The sequence below is a fragment of the Tachyglossus aculeatus genome, chromosome 3 (assembly GCF_015852505.1).
Source record: "Tachyglossus aculeatus isolate mTacAcu1 chromosome 3, mTacAcu1.pri, whole genome shotgun sequence".
Taxonomy (NCBI): Eukaryota; Metazoa; Chordata; class Mammalia; order Monotremata; family Tachyglossidae; genus Tachyglossus; species Tachyglossus aculeatus.
Window position 1 is genome coordinate 35,872,714 of NC_052068.1, and position 25,931 is coordinate 35,898,644.

Below are 25,931 nucleotides of genomic sequence, written 5' to 3' on the forward strand. Positions count from 1 at the left end.
CTTGGAGTTATGTCTGCATTCACTGTACAGTTCTTAGTTTCAGGTCTCTTGCATTGTCTGTATCATGAAGAGTCAACATGCTTTCCTCCAGCCTTTCACTTCTGTGGCTTTCACAGTTCCCCGGTACTTAGTTTCCCACTAAACTCTTTCTGAGTGATGATTTGTGCTTTTAATGACTTGTCTGCTGGAAATCGGTTCTGTGTCCAGTGATTCTGCAAAGTAAACTAAATTAGAGTTCCAGCCCCAATACCTTTTATGGTATTTGTTAAGCATTAATATGTGTCAAACATTGTTCTAAGCACTGGAGTAGATACAAGTTAATTAGGTTGGACACAGACCCTGTCCCACATGGGGCTCACAGTCTAAGTAGGAGGGAGAATGGGAAAACTGAGGCACTGAGAAGCTAAGTGACTTGCCCAAGGTCAAACAGCAAACATTTGGCAGAGCTGGGATTAGAATCCAGGTCCTCTGATTCCCAGACGTGCGCTCTTTCCATTAGGCCATGCTGCTTCTTTGACATGTTTCTGCCTTTAACCTTTGAAAGATCAGTGGAAGAGGGCATATGCCAATGTAATAGAAGCATTCCTGTTTTCTATTGATTGAGGACATAGGGAAAATATTGGCAAAGGAAATAGGAATAATAGTAATAATAATGGTGGTATTTGTTAAACGCTTACTATGTACCAAGCACTGTTCATTCATTCAATCGTATTTATTGAGCACTTACAGTGTGCAGAGCACTATACTGTTTGGGAAGTACAGTTCTAAGTGCCGGGGTAGATATAAGGTAATCAGGTTTGTCCCACGGGGGGATCACAGTCTTAATCCCCATTTTAGAGATGAGGGAACTGAGGCACAGTTAAGTGAAGTGTTTTGTCCAAGGTCACACAGCAGACAGGTGGCAGAGCCGGGATTAGAACTCATGTCCTCTGACTCCCAAGCCCGTGCTCTTTCCACTAAGCCACACTGCTTAAAGGTCTTATTCTGAATATCCCATCGGGTGAATTATGCCAGTGTTTGAGTTGAGGGTATTAAAATAGCTTCTCAGAGTAGATTTATTGGGCGCTGAAAAAGCCCTAGGTCCTGTGGGAAACGTGCTGGTCACTGAATAGCAAATCCAATTGGATCAGTTTTAATAATGAATTCATTGTCCTATGTATGCAAATGCCTTAGTTTCATGAGGAGCCGATGTCCATCTGACATTGAAGTTACTTGTTTAGTAATAATGGTGGTATTTGTTAAGCACTTACTATGTGCAAGGCACTGTTTAGTTGAGAGCAGTTCAACAACCTCTAGGTGAAACAGTGTTTAAGAATCACAGGGCTGGGATTCAGAAGGACCTGGATTCTAATCCATTTTTCTAATGATAAGAACAATAATGTTGGTATTTAAGTGCTTAATATGTGTCAAGCACTGTGTTAAGCACTGGGATAGATACAAGGTTATTAGGTAGTCTCACTTGGGGCTCATAGTCTTGATCCCCATTTCACCGAAGAGGTAACTGAGGCACAGAGAAGTTAAGTAACTTGCTCAAAGTCACACAGCTGACAAGTGGCAGAGCCAGAATTAGAACCCAAGACATCTGACTCCCAAGCCCGGGATCTTTCCACTAAGCCACACTGCTTCTCACACAGCCACGAGTCTTTCTGCCAAACGTCTGCTGTGTGACCTTAGACAAGTCACTTGACTGTTCTGTGTTTTAGTTTCCTCATCTGTAAGATGGGAAGTAAGACTGTGAGCCCCATGTGGGACAAGAATTGTGGACTGTGTCCATCCCTATTACTTTATCTCTACCCCAGCGTTTAGAACAATGCCTGGCATTCATTCATTCACTCATTCCATTGTATTTATTGAGCACTTATCTGTGTTACAGAGCATTATAATTGGGAAGTACAAACTGGCAACATATAGAGACAGTCCCTACCCAACAATGGGCTCACAGTCTAGAGTGGGGAGACAGACAACAAAACAAAACAAGTAGACAGGTGTCAATACCATCAGAATAAACAGAATTATAGCTATATACACCTGGCAGGTAGCAAGTACCATAAAAAAAAAACCACTCTCCACCCCAGTTCTGGGTGGCAAGGGGAATGTTTTTCAGAGAAAATGGGGATTGAAGTTGATATTATGCCTGTGTATGTAGATATGTAGATTAGACAGGGAGACAATGATATAGGGGTAGTAATAATAATAATAATAATAATAATAATGTTGGTATTTGTTAAATGCTTACTATGTGCCAAGCCCTGTTCTAAGCACTGAGATAAATACAAGGTTATTAGGTAGTCCCACTTGGGGCTCACAGTCTTGATCCCCATGTTACAGATGAGGGAGCTGAGGCACAGAGAAATCAAGTGACTTGCCCAAAGTCACACAGAGGACAAGTGGCGGAGTCGGGATTAGAACCCATGACCTCTGACTCCCAAGCCCGGGCTCTTTCCACTGAGCCGCGCTGCTTCTAGAGGCACAGAGAAGTTAAGTGACTTGCCCAAAGTCACACAGCTGACAATTGGTGGAGCCGAGATTTGAACCCATGACTTCTGACTCCAAAGCCCGGGCTCTTTCCATTGACACACACTGCTTCTCGTGGGTTTATAGCTGTCAACTGTCAGTAAGTTTAGAAATACCCCAGATGATATAACAGACAAGGGAAAGCTCCAGTAAACTCACAATTTAACACACTTTTGCACCACTGTTGATAATCCTCAACTCTTTTTAATTGTTCTTATCACCAACATATACTGAATCCACCCTTAGAAATAATTATGGGCCAGTCTAGAATTGAGTGGGGGAATTAGTTTGGCCTAGTGGGAAGAGCACAGACCTGAGAGTCAAAGGACCTGGGTTCTAATTTCAGCACCACCATTTATCTGCTGAATGACTTTGGGTAAGTCACTTTGCTTCTCTGTGCCTCAGTTCTGCCTACAGTTGGGGATTCGATACCTGTTCTTCCTCTTGCTTAGACTGCGAGCCCCATGTGGGATCTGATCATCTCATTTATACCCCAGATCTTAGTACAGTGCTTGGCACAGAGTAAGAGCTTAATAAGTACCAAAGTTATTATTATTCCTAACAATGAAATCATGTTTGCTTCTTCCCATTGGCAAATATGGCTGCCATTGTCAATGCCCGTGAGGATCTAGACCATGGAGAAGACTGCAAGGTAAGTAGAAGGCAGTGAGAAGGTAATGGGAAGCAGCAGAGTGAGCAGAAATAGGTTGGGGGCAACATTCATTCATTTGTTGTCATATTTATTGAGCGCTTACTGTGTGCAGAACACTGTACTAAGCATTTGGGAAAATATGATACAATAATAAGCAGTGACATTCCCTGCCCACAACAAGCTCGCAGTCTAGAGTAGGGGGGACAGACATCAATACAAGTAAATAAAATTACCAATAGATCCATAAGTGTTTTGGGGCTGGGATGGGGGGAAGAGCAAAGGGGTAAATAAAGATATATATATATATATATGTATATATATATATATATAATATATATAATGATGGTATTTGTTAAGCACTTACTATGTGCCAAGTCCTGGTCTAAGCACTGAGATAAATACAAGATTATTAGGCTGTCCCACTTGGGGCTCATAGTCTTGATCCCCATTTTACAGATGAGGGAACTGAGGCACAGAGAAATCAAGTGATTTGCCCAGAGTCACACAACGGACAAGTGGCACATATATACCATATATACATATATGTGTGTGTGGCGGGGGTGTGTGTGTGTGGGTGTGTAAGTGCTTTGGGGCTGGGAGGGGGAAAGAGCAAAGGAAGCAAGTCAGGTCAGGGCAGAAGAGAGTGGGAGATAAGGAAAAGTGGGGCTAAGTCTGGGAAGGCCTCTTGGAGGAGGTGTGCCTTCAATAAGGCTTATTCATCACATTTGATCTCCAAGTTAGAACAGTCTCCAAAATGTCCAGAAAATTGACTTCTAGAATGAATAATGAATAATGAATATGGAAACGTATCCATCAACAAAGGAGAACCCTAGGATTGGTAGAGTTTTTCCTCTCAATTGTATTTCCTCTAAATGCTTCTTGTTTTACAACACATCATCAATGTGATAGATTTTGAGGTGTTCCAGGAACATTCCTCAACCTCGCAGTTCACTGCTTCATCCATGTCCACTTAGACAACATTCAACATTTTCAAGTACTCCCTGTAAATTTAGAATTCATTGTGTATTATTCTTTTGTCCCCTTTTCAAAATGAATGGGGAGGCTACTTCTCCGATGTACTAACTTTGGCTTATAAAACAATATTTGTGTGGGTGGCTCACTGATGATCAAGGAATGAAACTTGCAGGCATTCATTTGTAAATCAGAGAACAATGAAGGACTGTTTACAGCATTTGGCAAGGCATTTTAGAAGACTTCAGACATTATCTCCCTCCATTTCCACTTCTCCCATTCTATTTTGCAAAATGTTCACCAACCAAAACCAAAATCTTAGCGTGGAATTCTCCATGGTCCACTGCTCTGAATTTTAGGATTTTCTTAAAGTCTCAGAGTGTGATTGTTTTTTTCCAGGGAGAAAACTCAGATTATAGTCTTCTGCCTTACCCTCAGTCTCTACCAGACAACATCCCCAGCCCCACGGCACTTAAATTCGTATCTCTATATTCTCCCATTCTCCCATCAGAAATTCATTTCAATGCCTGTCTCCCTATCTAGACTGTGAGCAACTGTGGGCAGGGAACATATCTTCTGTATTGTTCTCTCCCAGGCACTTAGTATAGTGCTCTACTCAGAGGAAGCACTCAATAAATTCCTTTGATTGAATGATTGATTGGTTGATTAACCAGTAATCCTGCAATGTGTCCCAGCAAGCTCTCTACCTTCCCTTCAGAAACTTTATTTGGACAGATAATCTCCTGGCTTTCCCTACAGCAGAGAAGAACAATAGGATGAATAGAGTTTTTCTAACAAGCAACTAACTTGGGGAGAAAGGTGAAGAGATTAAGGAATCAAAATTTTCAGCATTGGCTGATGTTCTGGTACTTTATAACAACAGCTAATTTTGGCTTCCTTAAAACATGTCGGGGGAGTCTTTCTTTCAGGACCACAAGAACGTCCAGAAAGTCCATCACCCTGTGAAAGAGATCCACCCAAAGAGAATGTGTTCTTTGGTGTCATTTTTCTTGTAATCATTCGACTACACCTGTCTTTTCAGGCAAAATGCTGTGGGCCTAACTCTCTTCACAACCAATCACAGGCCAGAAGCGGGCATGATGCTACTTCTCTCTCTTTCTATACTTGTCCTGCTCACCCGCCTTACAGTGACTTCTGGTACTGACATGAAAGATCGTGTAAGAAGAGCAGCTCCCGATGCCTGTGCCTTGATCATGTGTGGACCTGTTGAAAATGGATTACCGGGACGGGATGGACGAGATGGGAGAGAAGGCCCCAGAGGAGAAAAGGGAGATCCAGGTAGAGAAACTGTGTTGGAAGTCACCAGGTGAACTTTTGTCCCTACTATGATTGACATACTCCAGCGTCAAGTAGTAGCAGCCATTATGGAAAATATTCTCGAATTCTCACCCCTCCTTGAAGGGAGCATCACCCTTCCTCAGATAATAATGATAATGATAATTGTGTATTTGTTAAGCATTTACTATGTGGCAAGCCACTACACTAAGCATGGGACAGAGATGTGATAATCACCACCGCCACAGTACCTATATCCACATGGGCCTTGTAAATTAGTGGGGAGGGAGAGCAGGCAATCAATCCCCATTTTACAGATGAGGAAACTGTGGTATAGAGAAATAAAGTGACTTGCACGTGGTCATTTAGCAGGCAAGTAGAAGACCCAACACTAAAACCCAAGTGCTTTGACCCCAGGCCCCTGCTCTTTCCACTAGGCCACGCGGGCGCTCAGAAGCCTAGGGACGAGGCTTCAGATTTCCATTTTTTTTTCCCCTTAGAATTAAAGTTGTTTCCATAGATTTTTCTAAATTTTATGTTTCTTGTCTGGGATTTTCTTCATGGATAGCAGTTCCGCAGGGAAAATCCCTGAGTAGAAATTTAAATTTAGAAAAAACAGTGGTAAACTGCAGATTTTCTCCCTTTTCTGCTTCCTCCCTCCACAGTTCACCACCATCACCCCAGAGGGTGACAATAAAGTGCTGATCACTCCTGAGTCACTGAGACTCCTTCTCTGACCTAAGGGGGATAGAGGCTCTTTAAACCTTTGACATGGTTGAGTAGTTGTGTTTTTTTTGGTGATGAGGGCTATGAAGAATAAAAGGTGGGGGAAGGGGTACATTGAAGAGGGGCTCTTCCCCACTGCTCTTCCTTCTTACAGACCCACAGAACAAAAACATAGCCAGATTTTTCACCTTTAACAGCCACAGGTACCAGACAATCAAGGTTATTTATTGAGAGTTTATTGTGGATAGAGCACTGTAACTGGGGAGAGCACAGTACAGTTTCATTCATTCATTCAATCGTATTTATTGAGTGCTTACTGTTTGCAGAGCACTATACTAAGCATTGAAAAGTACAATACAGCAATAGAGACCAATCCTGCCCACAACAGGCTCACAGTCTAGAGTCGGGGAGACAGCCATCCCCTGGCGTGGAATCATCATCATCATCATCAATCGTATTTATTGAGCACTTACTGTGTGCAGAGCACTGTACTAAGCACTTGAGAAGTACAAATTGGCAACATATAGAGACAGTCCCTACCCAACAGTGAGCTCACAGTCTAAAAGGCGGAGACAAAACCAAACATACTAACAAAATAAAATAAATAGAATAGATATGTACAAGTAAAATAAATCAATCAATAAATAGAGTAATAAATATGTACAAACATATATACAGGTGCTGTGGGGAAGGGAAGGAGGTAAGATGGGGGGGATGGAGAGGGGGACGAGGGGGAGAGGAAGGAAGGGGCTCAGTCTGGGAAGGCCTCCTGGAGGAGGTGAGCTCTCAGTAGGGCCTTGAAGGGAGGAATAGAGCTAGCTTGGCAGATGGGTAGAGGGAGGGCATTCCAGGCCTGGGGGATGACGTGGGCCGGGGGTCGATGGCGGGACAGGCGAGAACGAGGTACGGTGAGGAGATTAGCAGCAGAGGAGGGGAGGGTGCGGGCTGGGCTGGAGAAGGAGAGAAGGGAGGTGAGGTAGGAGGGGGCAAGGTGAGTGATGGACAGCCTTGAAGCCCAGGGTGAGGAGTTTCTGCCTGATGTGCAGATTGATTGGTAGCCACTGGAGATTTTTGAGGAGGGGAGTGATATGCCCAGAGCGTTTCTGGACAAAGATAATCTGGGCAGCAGCAAGAAATATGGATTGAAGTGGGGAGAGACACGAGGATGGGAGATCAGAGAGAAGGCTGATGCAGTAGACCAGACGGGATAGGATGAGAGCTTGAACGAGCAGGGTAGCAGTATGGATGGAGAGGAAAGGGCCGATCTTGGCAATGTTGTGGAGCTGAGATCGGCAGGTTTTGGTGACGGCTTGGATGTGAGGGGTGAATGAGAGAGCGGAGTCGAGGATGACACCAAGGTTGCGGGCTTGTGAGACGGGAAGGATGGTAGTGCCATCAACAGAGATGGGAAAGTCAGGGAGAGGGCAAGGTTTGGGAGGGAAGACAAGGTGTTCAGTCTTGGACATGTTGAGCTTTAGGTGGCGGGCAGACATCCAGATGGAGATGTCCTGAAGGCAGGAGGAGATGCGAGCCTGGAGAGAGGGAGAGAGCAGGGGCAGAGATGTAGATCTGGGTGTGGAATGCCCTCCTTCCACACATCTGCCAAACTAGCTCTCTTCCTCCTTTCAAAGCCCTACTGAGAGCTCACTTCCTCCAGGAGGCCTTCCCAGACTGAGCCCCCTTTTTCCTCTCCTCCTCCCCATCCCCCCCCCACCTCCTTCCCCTCCCCACAGCACTTGTATATATTTGTACAGATTTATTAGTCTATTTTACTTGTACGTATTTACTATTCTATTTATTTTGTGAATGATGTGCATACAGCCTTAATTCTATTTATTCTGATGATTTTGACACCTGTCTACATGTTTTGTTTTGTTGTCTGTCTCCCCCTTCTAGACTGTGAACCTGTTGTTGGGTAGGGACCGTCTCTATATAATAATAATAATGATGGCATTTGTTAAGTGCTTACTATGTGCGAAGCACTGTTCTAAGCACTGGGGGATACAAGGTGATCATGTTGTCCCACGTGGGGCTCAAAGTCTTAGTCCCCATTTTACAGATGAGGTAACTGAGGCACAGAGAAGTTAAGTGACTTGCCCAAAGTCACACAGCTGACAATTGGCAGAGCTGGGATTAGAACCCATGACCTCTGACTCCTGAGCCCAGGGACTTTCCACTGAGCCATGCTGCTTCTCTATATGTTGCCGACTTGTACTTCCCAGAGCTTAGTACAGTGCTCTGCACACAGTAAGTGCTCAATAAACACGATTGAATGAATGAATGAACGTAGACACAGTGCCTACCCTTAAGGAGCTTAAAATCTAGCAGATGCCTCCCTAGCTGTTGACTAAAGTTCAAAGGGGAAGTTTTGTTTCCCCAGTTATGCCCAGTCATGGCCCAGACCCTCTTCCGCATCCCAAAAGATGTCATGTTTGTGTCCAGATCCAGATCCACGGCCCACCCCTTAGGTGCTTGCCAACGGAAACTTGTGGGCTTTGGCTCCCAGGGGAGCAAGTTAATTACAATGACAAGTTGTCCTAGTTTGTGGTCCAAGCCTTAGGATGTTTACTGTCCTGGAGGTTGCCACCTGAGGCAGCTTCCTTGTCCCCCAGTGGCAATGTGCCTGAAAGTTGGCCCAGAACTGGTTTCTATTCCAATAGGTTGAATGTTGTGCAACCAGCAGAATGAAAAGACTAAGAACTCCTTTTTCTCCCTGTAGTTCTGGCTTGTTTCCAGGGACTGTCCCAGCATGTGATTAGCCCATGTTTGGGCCAGAGGGTGTTGGGGTGGGGAACGGAGGAATTGGGCGATGGGAGAGTGAGGATGCAAAATGGGATAGGGAAGCGGGAGAAGAAAGGGGTGACATCTTATGAGAAAGAGACAAAGTCCACATCCCACCCAACCTGAGGGAGCAAGGGCTCCCAGGATGCCTCCTGGAGCCGCTCCAGGCTTGCCTCCTTGCCCACCAGTAGCACCTATGTCTGTCAATCATATTTATTGAGCACTTACTGTGTGCTCTACTTTACTAAAAGCTTGGGGGAGTACAATACAACAATAGACTCATTCCCACAATGAGCTTACAGCCTAGGAGGGAAGACAGACATTAATATAAATAAATAAATTACAAATACATACATAAGTGCAGTGGGGCTGGGGGCTTGAATAAAGGGAGAAAATTAGGGTGAGGGAAAAAGGAGTGGGAGAAGAGGAAAGGAGCGCTTAATAATAATAATGACATTTATTAAACACCTACTATGTGCAAAGCACTGTTCTAAGTGCTGGGGAGGTTACAAGGTGATCACGTTGTCCCACGGGGAGCTCACAGTCTTAATCCCCCATTTTACAGATGAGGTAACTGAGTTTCAGAGAAGTGAAGTGACTTACCTAAAGTCACACAGCCGACAATTGGAAGAGCCAGGATTCGAACCCCATGACCTCTGACTCCAAAGCCCAGGCTCCTTCCACTGAGCCACGTTGCTTAATCAGGGAAGGCCTCTTGGAGGAGATGCTGCACAGTTCTCTCCAGTACTGCTGTCTCAGGGGGGGCAACTCCAAATTCATATTCAAAGAAAAACCAAATGAGAGAAAGCTTATTTTGTTTTGTCTTGTTTTGTCGAGTTGTTTCTGATTCACAGCAACTCCATGGACACAGTGCCCCACTTCCATCTGCAATTGTTCTGGTAGTATATCCATAGAGTTTACTTGATAAAAAATATGGATGTGGTTTATCACAGCTGCCTTCCACACAGTAAACCTGAGTCTCTGCCCCTCTGCCTTCCATTCACTAGCCACTGCTCAAGCTAGGAATGGAATGGGTAGGCCTCTGCTTGACTCTCCCTCCCATACCCGAGACCGGTAGAGTGCTGGAAAGTCTCCAGGTGCTATCCTGAGAGGGTAAGAGAAAGCTAGGGAAAAAAAATACTGTTCACCCAACTTAGCGGTCCTTGAGTAGCCACTCACTCAGCTATCAACAAACTCTGTTCAGTACCTGGCTGTTTGGCCAGGGGAGACAGGATAATATGTCAGGGCTAAGAGTGATGCAAGAGGAACCTAAAATTCATTCAGTTATGTTTATTGAGCATTTACTGTGTGCAGAGCACTGTAGTAAGCGCTTGTCAACCGATATCCCACTGGTGTCCCCATATCACATTCCACTGTAATCTGGTGGAAGGAAGTATCAGGAGAGCCTTTAGATTTTAGGGGAACTCTCTCTTTCTCTTTCTTTCTCTCTCTCTTCATCGCTCCCTTTTTCCTGCCACTGCTCAATGACCTCATCCTACATTATACATCATCATCTTGCATCACATGGGGCCCTCACAAAATCGGTTATTTGCAGGCATTGTCCAGGTTTAGTGAGAGCTATGATGAAGCGTAAAGCTCTACAGTCCAGAGAGCTGGGAGCATGCTCTCTCTGGATATTCCAATCACTCAGGTCTTTAGTTTCTTGGGGAGATGTCAAATGTACAACAAAAAAATTCACAAATGGTCAGTGCCAAACTGTGTGACCACAGTTGAGTTGGAGGTCACTCTAATGAAATTCAGAGGTACCTGGAAGGTGGAGTGAACTTTTTTGTCTTTTTCAAGATTAGAACGATTATTATTATTAGGGAAGTGGCAAGGCTTAGTGGATAGAGCACAGGCCTAGGAGTCAGATGGTCATGGGTTCTAATCTCTGCTCCGCCATTTGTCTGCTGTGTGACCTTGGGCAAGTCACTTCTCTTCTCTGGGCCTCTGTTCCCTCATCTGTAAAATGGGGATTGAGACTGTGAGCCCCACATGGGACAGAGACTGTATCCAACCCAATTTGCTTGTATCCACCCCAGTGCTTAGTACAGTGACTGTCATAGTAAGTGCTTAACAAATACCACAATTATTATTATTATCATTACTGAATGTGCCTCTTGCCATCAATTAATTGTATGAAGTGGAATGTCACAGGCGGAAGCTAGGAGAGTTAGACCCAACTCGAAGTACCATTAACATCATTAGTGATAATAGCAACGATATTTGAAATATAGCAAGATTGCACGGCATTGAGCTGTTCCCTGAGTGTAACTGAACCACTGAGGGAGATACAGGGACTCTTTCTAAGGGAGAAGGAACCATTTAGTCCTAGAGAAACCCAATAGTAAATGTACCCTCTGTTCTTCACTGTATCCCACTCCCCAATCCAAAGCACTTCGCTCCAGGGAATGGCTCACCCACTGAGGGAAGCACTGGGTAAAAATCAATCAATCAATCAATCATATTTATTGTGCACTTACTGTGTGCAGAGCACTGTACTAAGCGCTTGGGAAGTACAGGTTGGCAACATATAGAGACAGTCCCTACCCAACAGTGGGCTCGCAGTCTAGAAAGGGGAGACAGAGAACAAAACCAAACATATTAACAAAATAAAATAAATAGAATAGATATATACATGCAAAATAAATAAATAGAGTAATAAGTGATTAGTGGTATTTGTTAAGGGCTTATAATGTCCCAGGCACGGTACTGAGGTACTGTCAGGTAATGCTCTTGAGTAGATACAAGGTAACTGGGTTGGACTTAGTCCCTGTACCACTTAGGGTTCACAGTCTTAATTCCCATTTTACAGATGAGGTAATTGAGTCACAGAAGAGAGACATAACTTGCCTAAGGTCATGCAGCAGTCAAGTGGTTTAGTCAAGTCTCACAGCAGTCAAGCAGTCAAGAGAAGCAGCATGGTTTAGTGGCAAGAGACCAGGCTTGGGAGTCAAAGGTCATGGGTTCGAATCCTGGCTCCACCACTTGTCAGCTGTGTGACTTTGGGCAAGTCACTTCACTTCTCTGTGCCTCAGTTCCCTCATCTGTGCTTGGCACAAAGTAAGCACTTAACAAATACCATGAGAGAAGCAGCGTGGCTCAGTGGAAAGAGCCCGGGCTCTGGAGTCAGAGGTCATGGGTTCGAATCCCAGCTCCACCACTTGTCAGCTGTGTGACTTTGGGCAAGTCACTTCACTTCTCTGTGCCTCAGTTCCGTCATCTGTAAAATGGGAATGAAGACTGTGAGACCCCATGGGACAACCTGATCACCTTGTATCTCCCCCAGTGCTTAGAACAGTGCTTTGCACATAGTAAGGCTTAATAAATGCCATTATTATTATTATTATAAGTGGTGGAGCCGGGATTAGTACCCTAGTTCTTCAGCTTCCCAGGCCCATGCTCTATCCACTTGGCCACACTGCTTCTGATGGCTTAGTGTGTTAAAAACCTTGGCCAAATACCATTAAAGGCACAGTCACTCCTGTTGAGAAGTCAGCATAGACTGAGCTGTATTGAAATGATATTTCTGCTGTCCCTCGGAAATATGGACTCCTCGCCTGACACTCTCCTGTATTCTGGAGAAGGAGAATAGGAAATGCGTAAGTACTAACAAAGGAATCTAACTGTTAACCATCTACTGTTGTGTTTTATAGACTTATGGGTGAGGGGGCAGTTTCAGACACCCAGGCTCTCTGATCGCCTCAGAGCCGGCTGATTTCCCACCTGCACTCGGATTTTTAAGGCCTGCTTCATTTGTTTATCAGGAATGCCAGGAGCTCAGGGGCCAGCAGGGTTGCCTGGACTGGATGGCTCCATGGGCCTCAAAGGGGAAAATGGTTCCGTTGGTGATAGAGGACCCAAGGGAGACCCCGGAGAAAGGGGTAAGTAGATCATGATCTGGAGGATGGCGTCAGCGTGTACTGGTGCTGCTGGGATGCAGGGACACTGTTTTTTTGTTGATCATCTGGCTTGACCAGGCAAGAAGACGGAAATAATTTGAGCTGAGCATTTGTACTTTGGGATTATTTTCACAAATTCGTGTTGCCAAGTTTCTCTAAACCACTGCTCTTAAAACTGTCTCTTCTGCTATTTCACTGTACATCTGCTGTTTTCGGTACTCAGAAGCCTAGACTGGTTTGGGCAGATATATGACAGGGATGCACAAGAGGCCTTTGTTTTGGCATCACATCACATCTAGAGACCCTAGTAGAAGTGGTTGAGTGAAGACCGAACATGGAGCCGTGTTCCCTGTGATGGACATCTATTGGCTCCCCCAGTTCGTCCCCTTGTCAGTTCTCAGGAAGAGCAAGTGTCCCCCTCCACCCACACAGTACCTCCCGGAGCTCCCTCTCCCAGCCTCGTCTTTGTCCCACAGAGGAGCAGAGAAGCTGCGTGGCCTAGTGACAAGAGCCCGGGCTGGGGAGTCAGAAGACGTGGGTTCTAATCCCGACTCCACCACTTGTCTGCTGTGCCACCTTGGGCGAGTCACTTAATTTCTCTGTGCCTCAGTTACCTCATCTATAAAATGGGGATTAAGACTGGGAGCCCCACCTGGGACAACCTGATTACCTTGTATCTACCCAGAACTTAGAACGGCGCTTGACACATTCTAAGCGCTTAACAAATACCATAATCATAATTATTACTATTATTATTATCAGCCTAGGGGCCTGGGAATACACGAGAATGCCCCAGCTGGGCACAATCCCTCCCAAATCACTTCAGTTTTTTCCTCAGCCATCCAGGAGAACCCCAGCTCCCACCCTTTCCACAGAGGCCTCTTCATCCTGACCAACCACTCTGCTCCCCAAGGGTCCACAGTAGCTTCAGCTTCAGTTTTTTGTCCTGCTCCTTCCCTCTGCTCAGGGCAACCGTGGTGGACAAGACAATGGTCAACTTCGGGGGATGCCACACATCAGACACTCAACCACCCTGCCTCTACCATAGGTGATCAACTCTAGGGAAAATTCCCACTGTCCTCTACAGCTCCATGGTTGCACAATCTGGGGGCTTCATCATTTAAACTTTAAACATGACTGATTAGGAGCTGATATAAACCACTCATTTACTGGATGAGCTTGAAGGATTTCACCTGATTAATGTCATACCTCCAAATGTACCAATTTTGTCGTGGAATAGATTGGCTGGGCTCTCTCTCCACAGGGCCCGCTGGACCTGCAGGTGTTCCAGGTCAGATTGGGAAAGAGGGACCACCAGGACAACAGGGGAATGTAGGACCCCGAGGTGAACAAGGACCAAAGGGAGAGTCTGGTGTCAACGGTATGTGCCTTGGTTTCACTCTGCACCTTGCCGAAGGTCTGCCTCAAGTTCTAATAGAAGGGAGAGGGAGAAATACACAGGATATTCTGCAAAGGAACATTCTGGACTCCATCTACCCATCAATCAATCAATAATATTAACATTTATTGAGCACTTACTGTGTGCAGAGCACTGTACTAAGAGCTGGGGAATGATCACTGCAGTATGGGCAATGATCATTATTCAACCTAAAATAATTCCCACATCCGCATTTCAGGTGCCTTGCCTTTAACCATGTTTGTTCTTGTTTTCTTGGTGCCCTCAAATTCTTCCACATTCCCTTTGTGTGATGATTTTGAGGAAGGTTTCAACCTCGAAACATTTTATTGTTGGATTTATGAATAGTAATCATTTTTTTTTCTGGAATTTGTTTAGGTTCTAGGGAAGCAGTGTGGCTTAGTGAATACCATGTGGGCCTGGGCGTCAGAAGGTCATGGCTGTAATCTCAGCTCCACTCCTTGTCTACTGTGTGGCCTTGAGCAAGTCACTTTACTTCTCTGGGCCTCAGTTACCTCATCTGTAAAATGGGGATTAAGACTGTAAGCCCCTTGTGGGACAGGGCCTGTGTCCAACCTGATTCGCTTGTAAGTACCCCAGTGCTTAGTACAGTGCCTGGCATTTGGTAAGCACGTAGTAAATACCATTATTATTGTTATTGTTAGATGCCAGTCACTATACGAAATGCTGATGTCCAATCATGCTAATCAGGTTGGACACAGTCAATTTCCCACATGAGGCTCACAGTATTAACTCCCATTTTACTGATGCGGTCATTGAGGCACAGAGAATTTAAGTGACCTGTCCAAGGTCACATGTCAGACAAGTGGCAGAGCTAGGATTAGAACCCAGATCCTTCTGACTCCCTTCTCCATGATGCACCAGCCAAAGGGCTATGCTGTGAAATGTAAAGATGACTTGAGAAATATTTTTAATGTTTTCTCACCCAGTATAATTGGCTTGTCGTCCTGCAACCTTCAAGATGATCAGTGTTGTATTGAAATTATTGAAACCAACAGCCATCTCTACCTCAGGTGACAGAAATTCTAGCTGGCCCACAGTGAGTCTCTGCACCCTTGGGGCAATTCAGCTAAAGGGCTCTCAGAGAGAGAGTCCAGAGTTTGCTGTGAGGAGCGTCAAACCCCCATTCATGACCTCCCTCCTTATGATGAAAAGAAAGTCTGTAAATAATTTTGCTTTTTTCAACCCATCCCTAGGCCCAGCTGGAAATCCCGGTGCTCAGGGGCCACCCGGAGCAAGAGGAACCCCGGGGCCAAAGGGAGATAAAGGGTCCCCGGGTGATAAAGGAAACCCAGGAAGTGCTGGAACCACAGGTAAGCGACTCTTGGGAAAGGTCCTGGAACACCCGCGTCATTATTCATCCATTCGTTCAATCATTCATTCATTCATCATTCATTCATTCAATCGTATTTATTGAGCACTTACTGTGCACAGAGCACTGTACTAAGCGCTTGGGAAGTAGAAGTTGGCAACATATAGAGACAGTTCCTACCCAACAGTGGGCTCACAGTCTAGAAGAATTTCTAGAATTTCATCATTCATTCATTCATTCAATTGTATTTATTGAGCGCTTACTGTGTGCAGAGCACTGTACTAAGTGCTTGGGAAGTACAAGTTGGCAACATATAGAGACGGTCCCTACCCAACAGCAGGCTCACAGTCTAGAAGAGTTTCTAGAATTTCATCAGAATTTCTTCAGCGGCTACTGCGTTCTAGGCATTTGGTAGAATACGGAAAGAGTAATCGATTGATGGTATTTATTGAGCACAAATCAGGCGTACATCTCTGTACTAAGCTCTTGGGAGAGTACTCCGTGATAGAGTTGATAGATACATTTCCTGCCCACAATGAGCTTACAGTCTGGAAACCTGACTGTGTTTAGTGTGTTTTGTGTTTAGTAAAAGACATAGCCCTTGCCCATGAGGAGCTTACAATCCAAAGAGGGAGATGGACATTTATGAATTGTATACATACAATGAAGGGGTGAAGGAAAAGTGTAGATGCTAACTGTTAATAGAAATAACAGTCTAGTGGAAAGAGCACAGTCCTAGAAGTCATGGAACTTGAGTTCTAATTCTAGCACCACAGTTTATCTGCTGTGTGACCTTGGGCAGGTCACTTAACTTCTCTGTCCCTCAGTTACCTCATCTATAAAATGGGGATTTAGATTGTGAGCCACATGTGGGAAAGGGATTGTGTCCAACCTAGTAATCTTGTATCTATCTCAACATTTTGTACACATTTAACAAATACCAGGCACATTTACAAATACCATTAAAAATCATATGGGAAATTGAATATTCTAAATATGATAATTAAATATTCCAAATGACTGAATATGAGGAATTAATCAGTTAATGTATCCATAAGTAAGCTCGTGGTGGGCAGGGAATGTGTCGGCCAAGTCCATTTCTTTTTAAATGGTATTTAAGCATGTATAATGTGCCAGGCACTGTACTAAGCTCTAGGGTAGATATAAGGTAATCAGGAAGGAAACATTCAGTGTCCCACATGGGGCTCACTGTCTCAATCCCCATTTCACAAGTGAGGTAACTGAGGCACAGAGAAGTGAAGTGCCTTGCCCAAGGTCACACAGCAGGTAAGTGGTGGAGCCAGAATTAGAATGAAGGTCTTTCTGCCTCATAGACCTATGCTTTATCCATTAGATCACTGTTACGCTGTTTATCTTTTGTTCTCTGTTTTATTGTCATCATCATCATCATCATCTTGGCATTTGTTAAGTGCTTACTATAATAATAATAATAATGGCATTTATTAAGTGCTTACTATGTGCAAAGCACTGTTCTAAGCGCTGGGGAGGACACAAGGTGATCAGATTGTCCTATGTGCGGCTCACACTATTCATTCCCATTTTACAGATGAGGTAACTGAGGCCCAGAGAAGTTAAGTGACTTGCCCAAAATCACACAGTTGACAAGTGGCAGAGACAGGATTTGAACCCATGACCTCTGACTCCCAAGCCTGTGCTCTTTCTATTGAGCCACGCTGCTTCTCTAGGCACTTAATATAGTGCTCTGCACAAAGCAAGCGCTAAATAAATACCAATGGTGATGATGATGATGTTAAGAATGGCTGTTGGGCAAACATGACCTGGGGAGATGGGGATTCATTCATTCATTCTATCATATTTATTGAGCACATACTCTGTGCAGAGAACTGTACTAAGCATTTGGGGGAGTACAATACAACAATAAAAGGACACATTCCCTGCCCACAACAAGCTAACAGACAATGGGATGAGTTAGGGAGGGCCTCCTGGAGGAGGTGGGATTTCGGAATGTTTTTAAATGTAACAGGACATGGTTTGGTAGATTTGAAGTGGGAAGGAGTTACTGACAGTAGGAAGGGCATCTTGATTTATGGACTAGAAATGGCAGAAATGACAGCAGGATTATTTTGGTGGCTGCCTCCTGGCTAGACTGTCAGATCCTTGAGATAAAAAATCATGATGACTTTACTGAATTCTCCCAGGTGCTTAGTTCAGCTTTTGATACATACTATTGATTGCTGCCCATGGATTTACCCCTTTCACCCCTCTGGGAGCAGTGTGGTCTAGTGGAAAGAGCATGGGCCTGAGAGACAGAAGACCTGGGTTCTAATTCCGACTCTACCACTTTGTTATGTGACCTTGGGCAAGTCACTTGACTTCTCTATACCTCAGTCATCTCATCCGTAAAATAGAGATAAGAGTGTGAGCCCTAAGTGGGACAGGGACTGTGTCCAGCGTGATTATTTTAGCACTTACTATAGTGCCTGGCACACAGTAAGTGCTCAATAAGTATGATTGAATGAATTATCTTGTATCTACTCCAGCACTGAATACAGTGCCTGACACAGCATAAGAGCTTTTTTGTAATGGTATTTGTTAAATGTTTATTAAGTGTCCAGTGCTGTTCTAAGCGCTAGGGTACATGCAAAGTTCATCAGATGGGCCACACTTCCTCTCTCATATAGGGCTCATAATCAAGGAGAAAGATGAATAGGTACAAATACTATTAGAAAGCAAGTCTTTATGTGCCTTTAAACCTATACTCCTCTGCCCTGTTGGGGTGAAGGTTGCAAGCCAGATCTGTTTTTTGGGTTGTTTTTTTTTTTTTTTTTGGTATTTGTTAAGTGCTTACTATGTGCCAGGCACTGTTCTAAGCTCTGGGGTAGAGACAAGCTAATCAAGGTGGATACAGTCCCTATCCCACATGGGGATCACAGTCTTAACTTTCAATTTACAGATGAGGTAACTGAGGCCCAGAGAAGTGAAGTCACTTGTCCAATATCTAACAGCAGACAAATGGCGGAGCCAGAATTAGAATCCAGGTCCTTTGGGCTCCTACGCTCGTGCTCTATTCACTGCGCCATGCTGGCAATCGGGAAATCATCTAGCAAGGGACCAAATGTAGATCCCAAATGCCTCTTTTTCATGTATATCTGTTTCTTTTTACCTGACCTCAGGTCCAGCAGGTGCCACCGGTCCCCAGGGGCCTGCGGGGGCCAGGGGCCCTCCTGGGCTGAAGGGGGATAGAGGATTGCCAGGGGAGAAAGGAGTCAAGGGAGACAGCGGGCTCTCTGGTAAGGTGCCCTGCATTCCCAAAAGCCCCCCTACCCCTGGGTCTGCATGCTGCTCTGTGTCTTCCCCCATCTTCCAGGACTGGATGAAATGAAATTCCTTTTCTGGGTTTAAAGCCGCTATTCTCTGGGGGAGTATCTAAGGGAGTTACAGAAACAGAGTTATGAAGCTCGGAACAGTGATTTGGAAGACGCAGCAACCAATCGTGAGCTTCCTGGGTGGGATGACTCAAACCCCCTCCCCTCCCTTCTAGAATCTGTCTCCTGTACTTCCTTGCCAGTTCCCAGCCTTTCGGAATGCTGGGATGCTAAGAAGGAAATAAACCAGGAATTTCCTTTGTAGTTGGTGGAAGGGAAGGGGCTGTGACTATCTTTACTTAAATTCCTGAAATAAATATGGTTGAGAATGACTTGCTTAATGCCTGTTCCTATTTAGTTCTTATTAATGAGGTGATAGCATCCTGCCACTGCTTAGTTTTTGGCTGTCCAATCCTTTTAATGCTCCTGGTTCTCAGCCCACACCTCCTTCTTTCTCCCTGGAAAAATAGGCCTTAAGTCAGAATAGATACAAGCTACGTAGTCATTCATTGTCATATTTATCAAGCTCTTCCTGTGTGCAGAACACTGTACAAAGCACTTGGAGAGTACAATGTAACAATAGTCCATTTCAGCTTGGACTCATGACTGTTTCGTTCCCTATCACCCAGGAGAAAACAAGGCTTTGTCCTCTCTGCATCTCATTCACTTCACCTCCCTGTAGAACAGAGGACTAGGTCTAGGCTTGTAAAGTTAGCCAATATCACAGCAATTATTATCACTATAAGGCTTGTGAGAAATGTCTCTCTCGCCTTCTCCCCCTTGAGATGGTAAATTTGTTATGGGCTGGGAACATGTCTGCTTGTTCATTCATACAATCATATTTATTGAATGCTTACTATGTGCAGAGCACTGTACTAAGAACTTTGGGAAGTACAAGTTGGCAACATATAGGGATGGTCCCTACCCAACAGTGGGCTTACAGTTAAGAAGGGGGAGACAGACAACAAAACAGAACATTTAGGTATCAAAATCATCAGAACAAATAGAATTAAAGCTATATGCACATCATTAACAAAATAATTAGAATAGCATATATGTACAAGTAAAATAAATAGAGTAATAAATCTGTACAAATATATACAAATGCTGTGGGGAGGGGAAGGAGGTAGGGCGGGGGGGATGGGGAGGAGGAGAGGAACAAGGGGGCTCAGTCTAGGAAGACCTCCTGGAGCAGGTGAGCTCTCAGTAGGGCTTTGAAGGGATGAAGAGAGCTAGCTTGGCAGATGTGTGGAGGGAGGACATTTCAGGCCAGGGGAAGGGCATGGGCCGGGGGTCGATGGCAGGACAGGCGAGAAGGAGGTACAGTAAGGAGGTTAGCGGCAGAGGAGTGGAGGGTGTGGGCTGGGCTATAGAAGGAGAGAAGGGAGGTGAGGTAGGAGGGGTCAAGGTGATGGACAGCCTTGAAGCCGAGGGTGAGGAATTTTTTCCTGATTCATAGGTTGACAGGCAGCTCTTGTGTGTACTCTCCCAACAGTTTAAAACAGTGTTCTATGCTTAGTAAGCACTCAGTAAATGCCACTTGTTGATTGATGGATTGATGAGGGCCAGAGGAAGACCTGGGTGGGGGAAGGTAGTTCATTCATTCATTCAATCATATTTATTGAGCGCTTACTGTGTGCAGAACACTGTACTAAGTGCTTGGGAAGTACAAGTTGGCAACATATACACTGTAGTAAGTGCTCAGGAGAGTACCACACAATGGAGTCTGTAGACACAGTCCCTGCCCACAACGAGTTTACAGTCTAGAAGTTCTCCCATGAACTTAATACAGAGCTCTGCACACAATAAATGCTAAACACACAGCCCTGACCAAATGACTCCTGGGGAGATTCAGAGCCGATATGGCCCTGACTCCCTTGTTGTGAGTTGTTGTGAGTTGTGTGATAGGTGATTCCTAGACCAACCTGAAGCTCTGAACACGTAGAGAAGACATCACTCTATAGAAAGATGTAATTGAGACATAAAATTTTCATTCTCACTCAGCCCAGCTAAAGGGTTTCCAGATCATGCCTTTGGCTGCAGTGCTCATTCCATATCTGATACGAACAGTTCTTCTCTTCATTCCTATGTGGCCTATCTAATAAATGACTTTTTAATCTGTCCTATCCCCCCAGGAAGACTGTAGGAAATTCTTGTTTCCCTGAGAATCCGACAGCTTCTTTATGGCTGGGACTGTTACAGTCCAGCCCGAAAAATGATGATTAACACTTTGGCAGCTCATGCGGCTGAGCTGATTCCTTGATCAGTCTCCCAAACTGAGTCTCTGTGTAAGTCACACCAAGTCTAAGGAGCCAAAGGTTTAGGGATAGAGTGGCTGCTATTTGCTGAACGGACTTTTTGCTTTTTGTAACTTTTCCCTCGATAGTGCCATTTGAAAGGCATAGTGGGTAGAAAATGAGCCTGGGAGTCAAAGGTTCATGGGTTCTAATCCCTGCTCCACCACTTGTCTGCTGTGTGACCTTGGGCAAGTCACTTAACTTCTCTGTGCCTCAGTAACTTCATCTGTAAAATGGAGATTGAGACTGTGAGCCCCACAAGGGACAGGGACTGTGTCCAACCCAGTTTGCTTGTATCCACCCCAGTGCTTAATAGAGTGCCTGGCATGTAGTAAGCACTTAACAAATAGTAGTAGTAGTAGTAGTAGCAGTAGTAATCATTTTACCCCCTTAGCTGACATATATTTCCATGGATGTGTTTGCTGTGTAGTCATTCTCTCCTCAATTCTGCTGGCCTTGTCCCACCCCAAAAGTAGTCAGTCAGTTGTATTTATTGAGCAATTACATTGTCCAGAGTACTGTACTAAGCGCTAGGAAGAGTACAATATAATAATAAATTGTCACATTCTCTGCCCACAGTGAACTTACAGTCTAGAGGGGGAGACATATATTAATAAAAATAAATAAATTACAGATATGTGTATAAGTGCTGTGGGGCTGGGATGGAGGATGAATAAAGGGAGCAAGTCTGGGTGATGCAGAAGGGAGTGGAAGAAGAAAGCGGGCGCTTAGTAAGGGAAGGCCTCTTGGAGATGTGCCTTCTATAAGGCTTTGAAGATGGGGAGAGTAATTGTTTATCAGATATGAGGAGGAAGGGCTTTCCAGGCCATAGGCAGAATGTGGGAGAGAGGTCGAAGGCAAGATAGACGAGATTGATACAGTAGAAAATTGATATGGCTTCTTCTTACAGAAGTCAATACTCTGAAGCAACAAGTGACGGCTTTACAAGAACAAGTAAAGATCTTGCAAGCCAGTGTCTCCAAGTTTAAGAAGGGTAAGTGATTTGGAGGCTCAGGTTTCTGGCCTTTCCCTGCCAGCACCAATCCTTCCAGCCTGAGAGAAACCCTGGACTTCATTTTCATTTTGCATTTTATTGCTTTAGGGAGGCCCTGGGTAATTCACTTCAGCCAACAGAGGGAAAAACGAGCTGGGCCCCTTTGTCAGGGTGAAGAAGAAGTATCAGTATTCTAAAATGCTTTGGGAAAGCTCCCCTACATGGAAAGGATAAAACGATAAAGGGTTTTCGGAGGCCCTGAATTTTTCCTTTAAGTTTCCTTCAGCTCTCAGCTTGCATCAAGACTTCCATTCATTCAGTTGTATTTATTGAGCGCTTACTGTGTGCAGAGCACTGTACTAAGTGCTTGGGAAGTACAAGTCGGCAACATATAGAGACGGTCCCTACCCAACAAGGGGCTCACAATCTAGAAGGGGGAGACAGACAACAAACAAAACATGTAGACAAGTGTCAAAACCGTCAGAATAAATAGAATTATAGCTATATGCACATCATTAACAAAATAAATAGAAGAGTAAATATGTACAAGTAAAATAAATAGAGTAATAAATCTGTACAAATATATACAAATGCTGTGGGGAGGGGAAGGAGGTAGGGTGGCAGGGGTTGGGGAGGAGGAGAGGAAAAAGGGGGTTCAGTCTGGGAAGGCCTCGAAGGGAAGGGAAGACATCCTTACCTGTACATCAAAGTGAAGGATGGAAAATAGGAAAATTCTATTTACTCTGATGCCTGTCTTCCAAATTGTGAAATTATGCTAATTTGCAGTAATGCTCTTTCAGCTGCCAGAGATAGTGTGGTGTTTGGCTTTCTAAATAAAAACTGAACATGTGAGGGGTAACCCAGGGCAAATTACAATAGCTTCTTCTTGCCGTGATGGGTCTTAGGCTTGATTTAGACCTGAACCGGGCATTGCGACCCTCTGCGACTTTCTGAATAGCCTAGTCTCCGGCCTCCTCTGGCCCTGAGGAACCTTGGTAGAATTTTTGTTCAGTATACATATTACTGCATTGTGGGATGGAAAACCTGGCTCAGCTTTCAGCCTACCTCCTTAAACCCACTGCAATAACAATATGCTTTGCATTTTCCTGGCATTGGTTTTTCAAAAATACCCTGGTTACGTTGTTACTCGATGCCTCCTTTTCCTTGAATGACTTTTTCAGGATTCTATCTCCTACCTGGGAACTTTTAAAATGGGAAGTAAAGAAAGTAAATAAAATCTTCCAGGAGAATTCACGTTTTTAGGGTTTTAACAGTGACTGCAGGCTTGGAAGGAAAGGCTGATGAAGCCCTGGGGTGAGAGGCAGACGGGGGATGAAAGGGAGACAGGTGGCAATGGGGAAACTGAGGCATAGAGCAGTCTTCCTCCTGATCACCTGTGGAAGGAGTTAGAGAATCAACATCATTGCCTTGCCAGGAAGGAAGCTGGATGGCCCTAATAATAGTAATAATAATGATGGTATTTGTTAAGTGCTTACTTTTTTATGGCATTTATTAAGCACTTACTATGTGCAAAGCACTGTTCTAAGCATTGGGGTAGATACAAGGTCATCAGGTTGTCCTACGTGGGGCTCACAGTCTTAATCCTCATTTCACAAATGAGTTAACTGAGGCACAGAGAAGTTAAATGGCTTGCCCAAGGTCACACAGCAGACAAGTGGCAGAGCCGGGATTAGAATCCACAACCTCTGACTCCCAAGCCCGTGCTTTTTCTGCTAAGCCACGCTGTTTCACTGCTTCACCAAGCAGTTGAGTGTCTTGCCCAAGATCCCCAAGTAGCTAGTGTCAGGAGTGGGTTCTAGTTTCCAATTTGCCTAGTCAAAAGAACACCAGCCTGGGAGTCAGAGAACTTGAGTTCTAAGCAGTGTGGCTCAGTGGAAAGAGCACGGGTTTTGGAGTCAGAGGTCATGGGTTCAAATCCCGACTCTACCAATTGTCAGCTGTGTGACTTTGGGCAAGTCACTTAACTTCTCTGTGCCTCAGTTACCTCATCTGTAAAATGGGGATTCTGACTGTGAGCCCCCCGTGGGACAACCTGATCACTTTGTAACCTCCCCAGTGCTTAGAACAGTGCTTTGCACATAGTAAGCACTTAATAAATGCCATTATTATTATTATAAACCCAGCTCCGCTACTTGTCTGCTGGGTGACTGGGTTAAGTGCAAGTCACTTAGCTTCTCTATGCTTTACTTTACTCACCTGTAAAATGGGAAGGCCATACCTGTTCTACCTCCTCCTTAGACTGTGAGTTCCATATGAGGCAGGGACTCGTCTGACCTGATTATCTTGTTGGCACAGAGTAAGGGCTTAACGGATATCACCTTGATCATCATTATTATTACCCCCTCCACTCCCAACACTTATTGACCGCCTCAAATCTTCTCTAATACTTAAGGACCTGGGTCCTAACTGCTCTTTTCCTAGTGGAACTCTTTCCAGGGGGCAAAGAAGTCGGCGAAAAGATATTCAAGACCAACAACTATGAAGGCGACTTCGAGACAGCCAGGCGGGCCTGCGAGCTAGCCGGCGGGCAGATGGCCTCCCCAATGAACGTGCAAGAGAACACCGCCTTGCAGCAGATCTTGGCTGCGTACAACAAGTCAGCCTTCCTCAGCATGAGTGACGTGAAGACCGAGGGCAAGTTTGTGTATCCCTCTGGCAAGCCGCTGGGTTATGCCAACTGGGCCCCAGGAGAGCCGAACAACGACCATGGCGGGGAGAACTGCGTGGAGATATTCACCAATGGCAAGTGGAATGACAAGTCCTGCGGAGAGCAGCGCCTCATCATTTGTGAATTTTGAGCCTCGTAGTAGGAATGTGTGCCCGTGTGTGTGTGTGTGTGTGTGTGTGTGTGTGTGTCTCTGTGTGTGTGTGTGTTGTTTTGGGTGATGGGCAGTGAATGAGGTGCTCATCTTGACTGGTGAGAGCAAGACCCAGCTGGGCTAAGCCTGGGCAGGGCCCCTCTGGTGATAGTACCAGGGTGAGCCAGAGCCAAAGGCATTTCCGCCTCTCAGTGCTGGGAGTGTTGGACCCCAGTGATTAAAAGGTGAACGGAAGATGAACCCCATGCTGGAGCTGTGATTTTTGGAAAGCCTTGGCGTGTGTTACCACTCAAGGGCGGGAAGGCCTTTGCCTCCTCTCACCCTGTCTACGTGTTTTGTTTTGTTGTCTGTCTCCCCCATCTAGACTGTGAGCCTGTTGTTGGGTAGGGACCATCTCTCAATATGGCCGACCTGTACTTCCTAAGCGCTTAGTACAGTGCTCTGCACACAGTAAGCGCTCAATAAAAATGATTGAATGAATGAATAATAGGCCCTTCCCCGTCCCACCCCGGCAAATGATTTACCAGGTTCCAGGGCCTTACTGGCCCCCAGAGTTGGCCTTTGTGTCTGAGATGAGGTCCATCAATCAGTCAATCAATCAATCCATGGTATTTATTGAGTGCTTACTGTGTGCAGAGTCTTGTACTAAGTGATTGGGAGACCATAATATAACAATACAACAGTGCTGGTAGAGATGGATTTAAGTGAAGCCATTATTAGCTCCCTTAGGGCAGGGATCTTTCCGTTCCCTACAGTTTCCACAGGGGCAAGATAAGCACTGTGGACACTCCTTTCATTCATTCTTTCAGTCAATCGTATTTATTGAGCACGTGCTGTACTAAGCACTTGGAGTGTACAAT

General features: G+C 44.9%; 1 protein-coding gene across 1 annotated transcript; it reads left to right on the plus strand.

The window, feature by feature from the left end:
• Positions 1–5,186: 5,186 nt before the first annotated feature.
• Positions 5,187–25,311, plus strand: SFTPD (surfactant protein D). Its single transcript, XM_038743876.1, has 7 exons — positions 5,187–5,437; positions 12,709–12,825; positions 14,108–14,224; positions 15,478–15,594; positions 18,749–18,865; positions 22,148–22,231; positions 24,674–25,311. Exons 1-7 carry the CDS (start codon positions 5,236–5,238, stop codon positions 25,048–25,050), a joined length of 1,131 nt encoding a protein of 376 aa, XP_038599804.1. The 5' UTR covers positions 5,187–5,235; the 3' UTR covers positions 25,051–25,311.
• Positions 25,312–25,931: the final 620 nt, after the last annotated feature.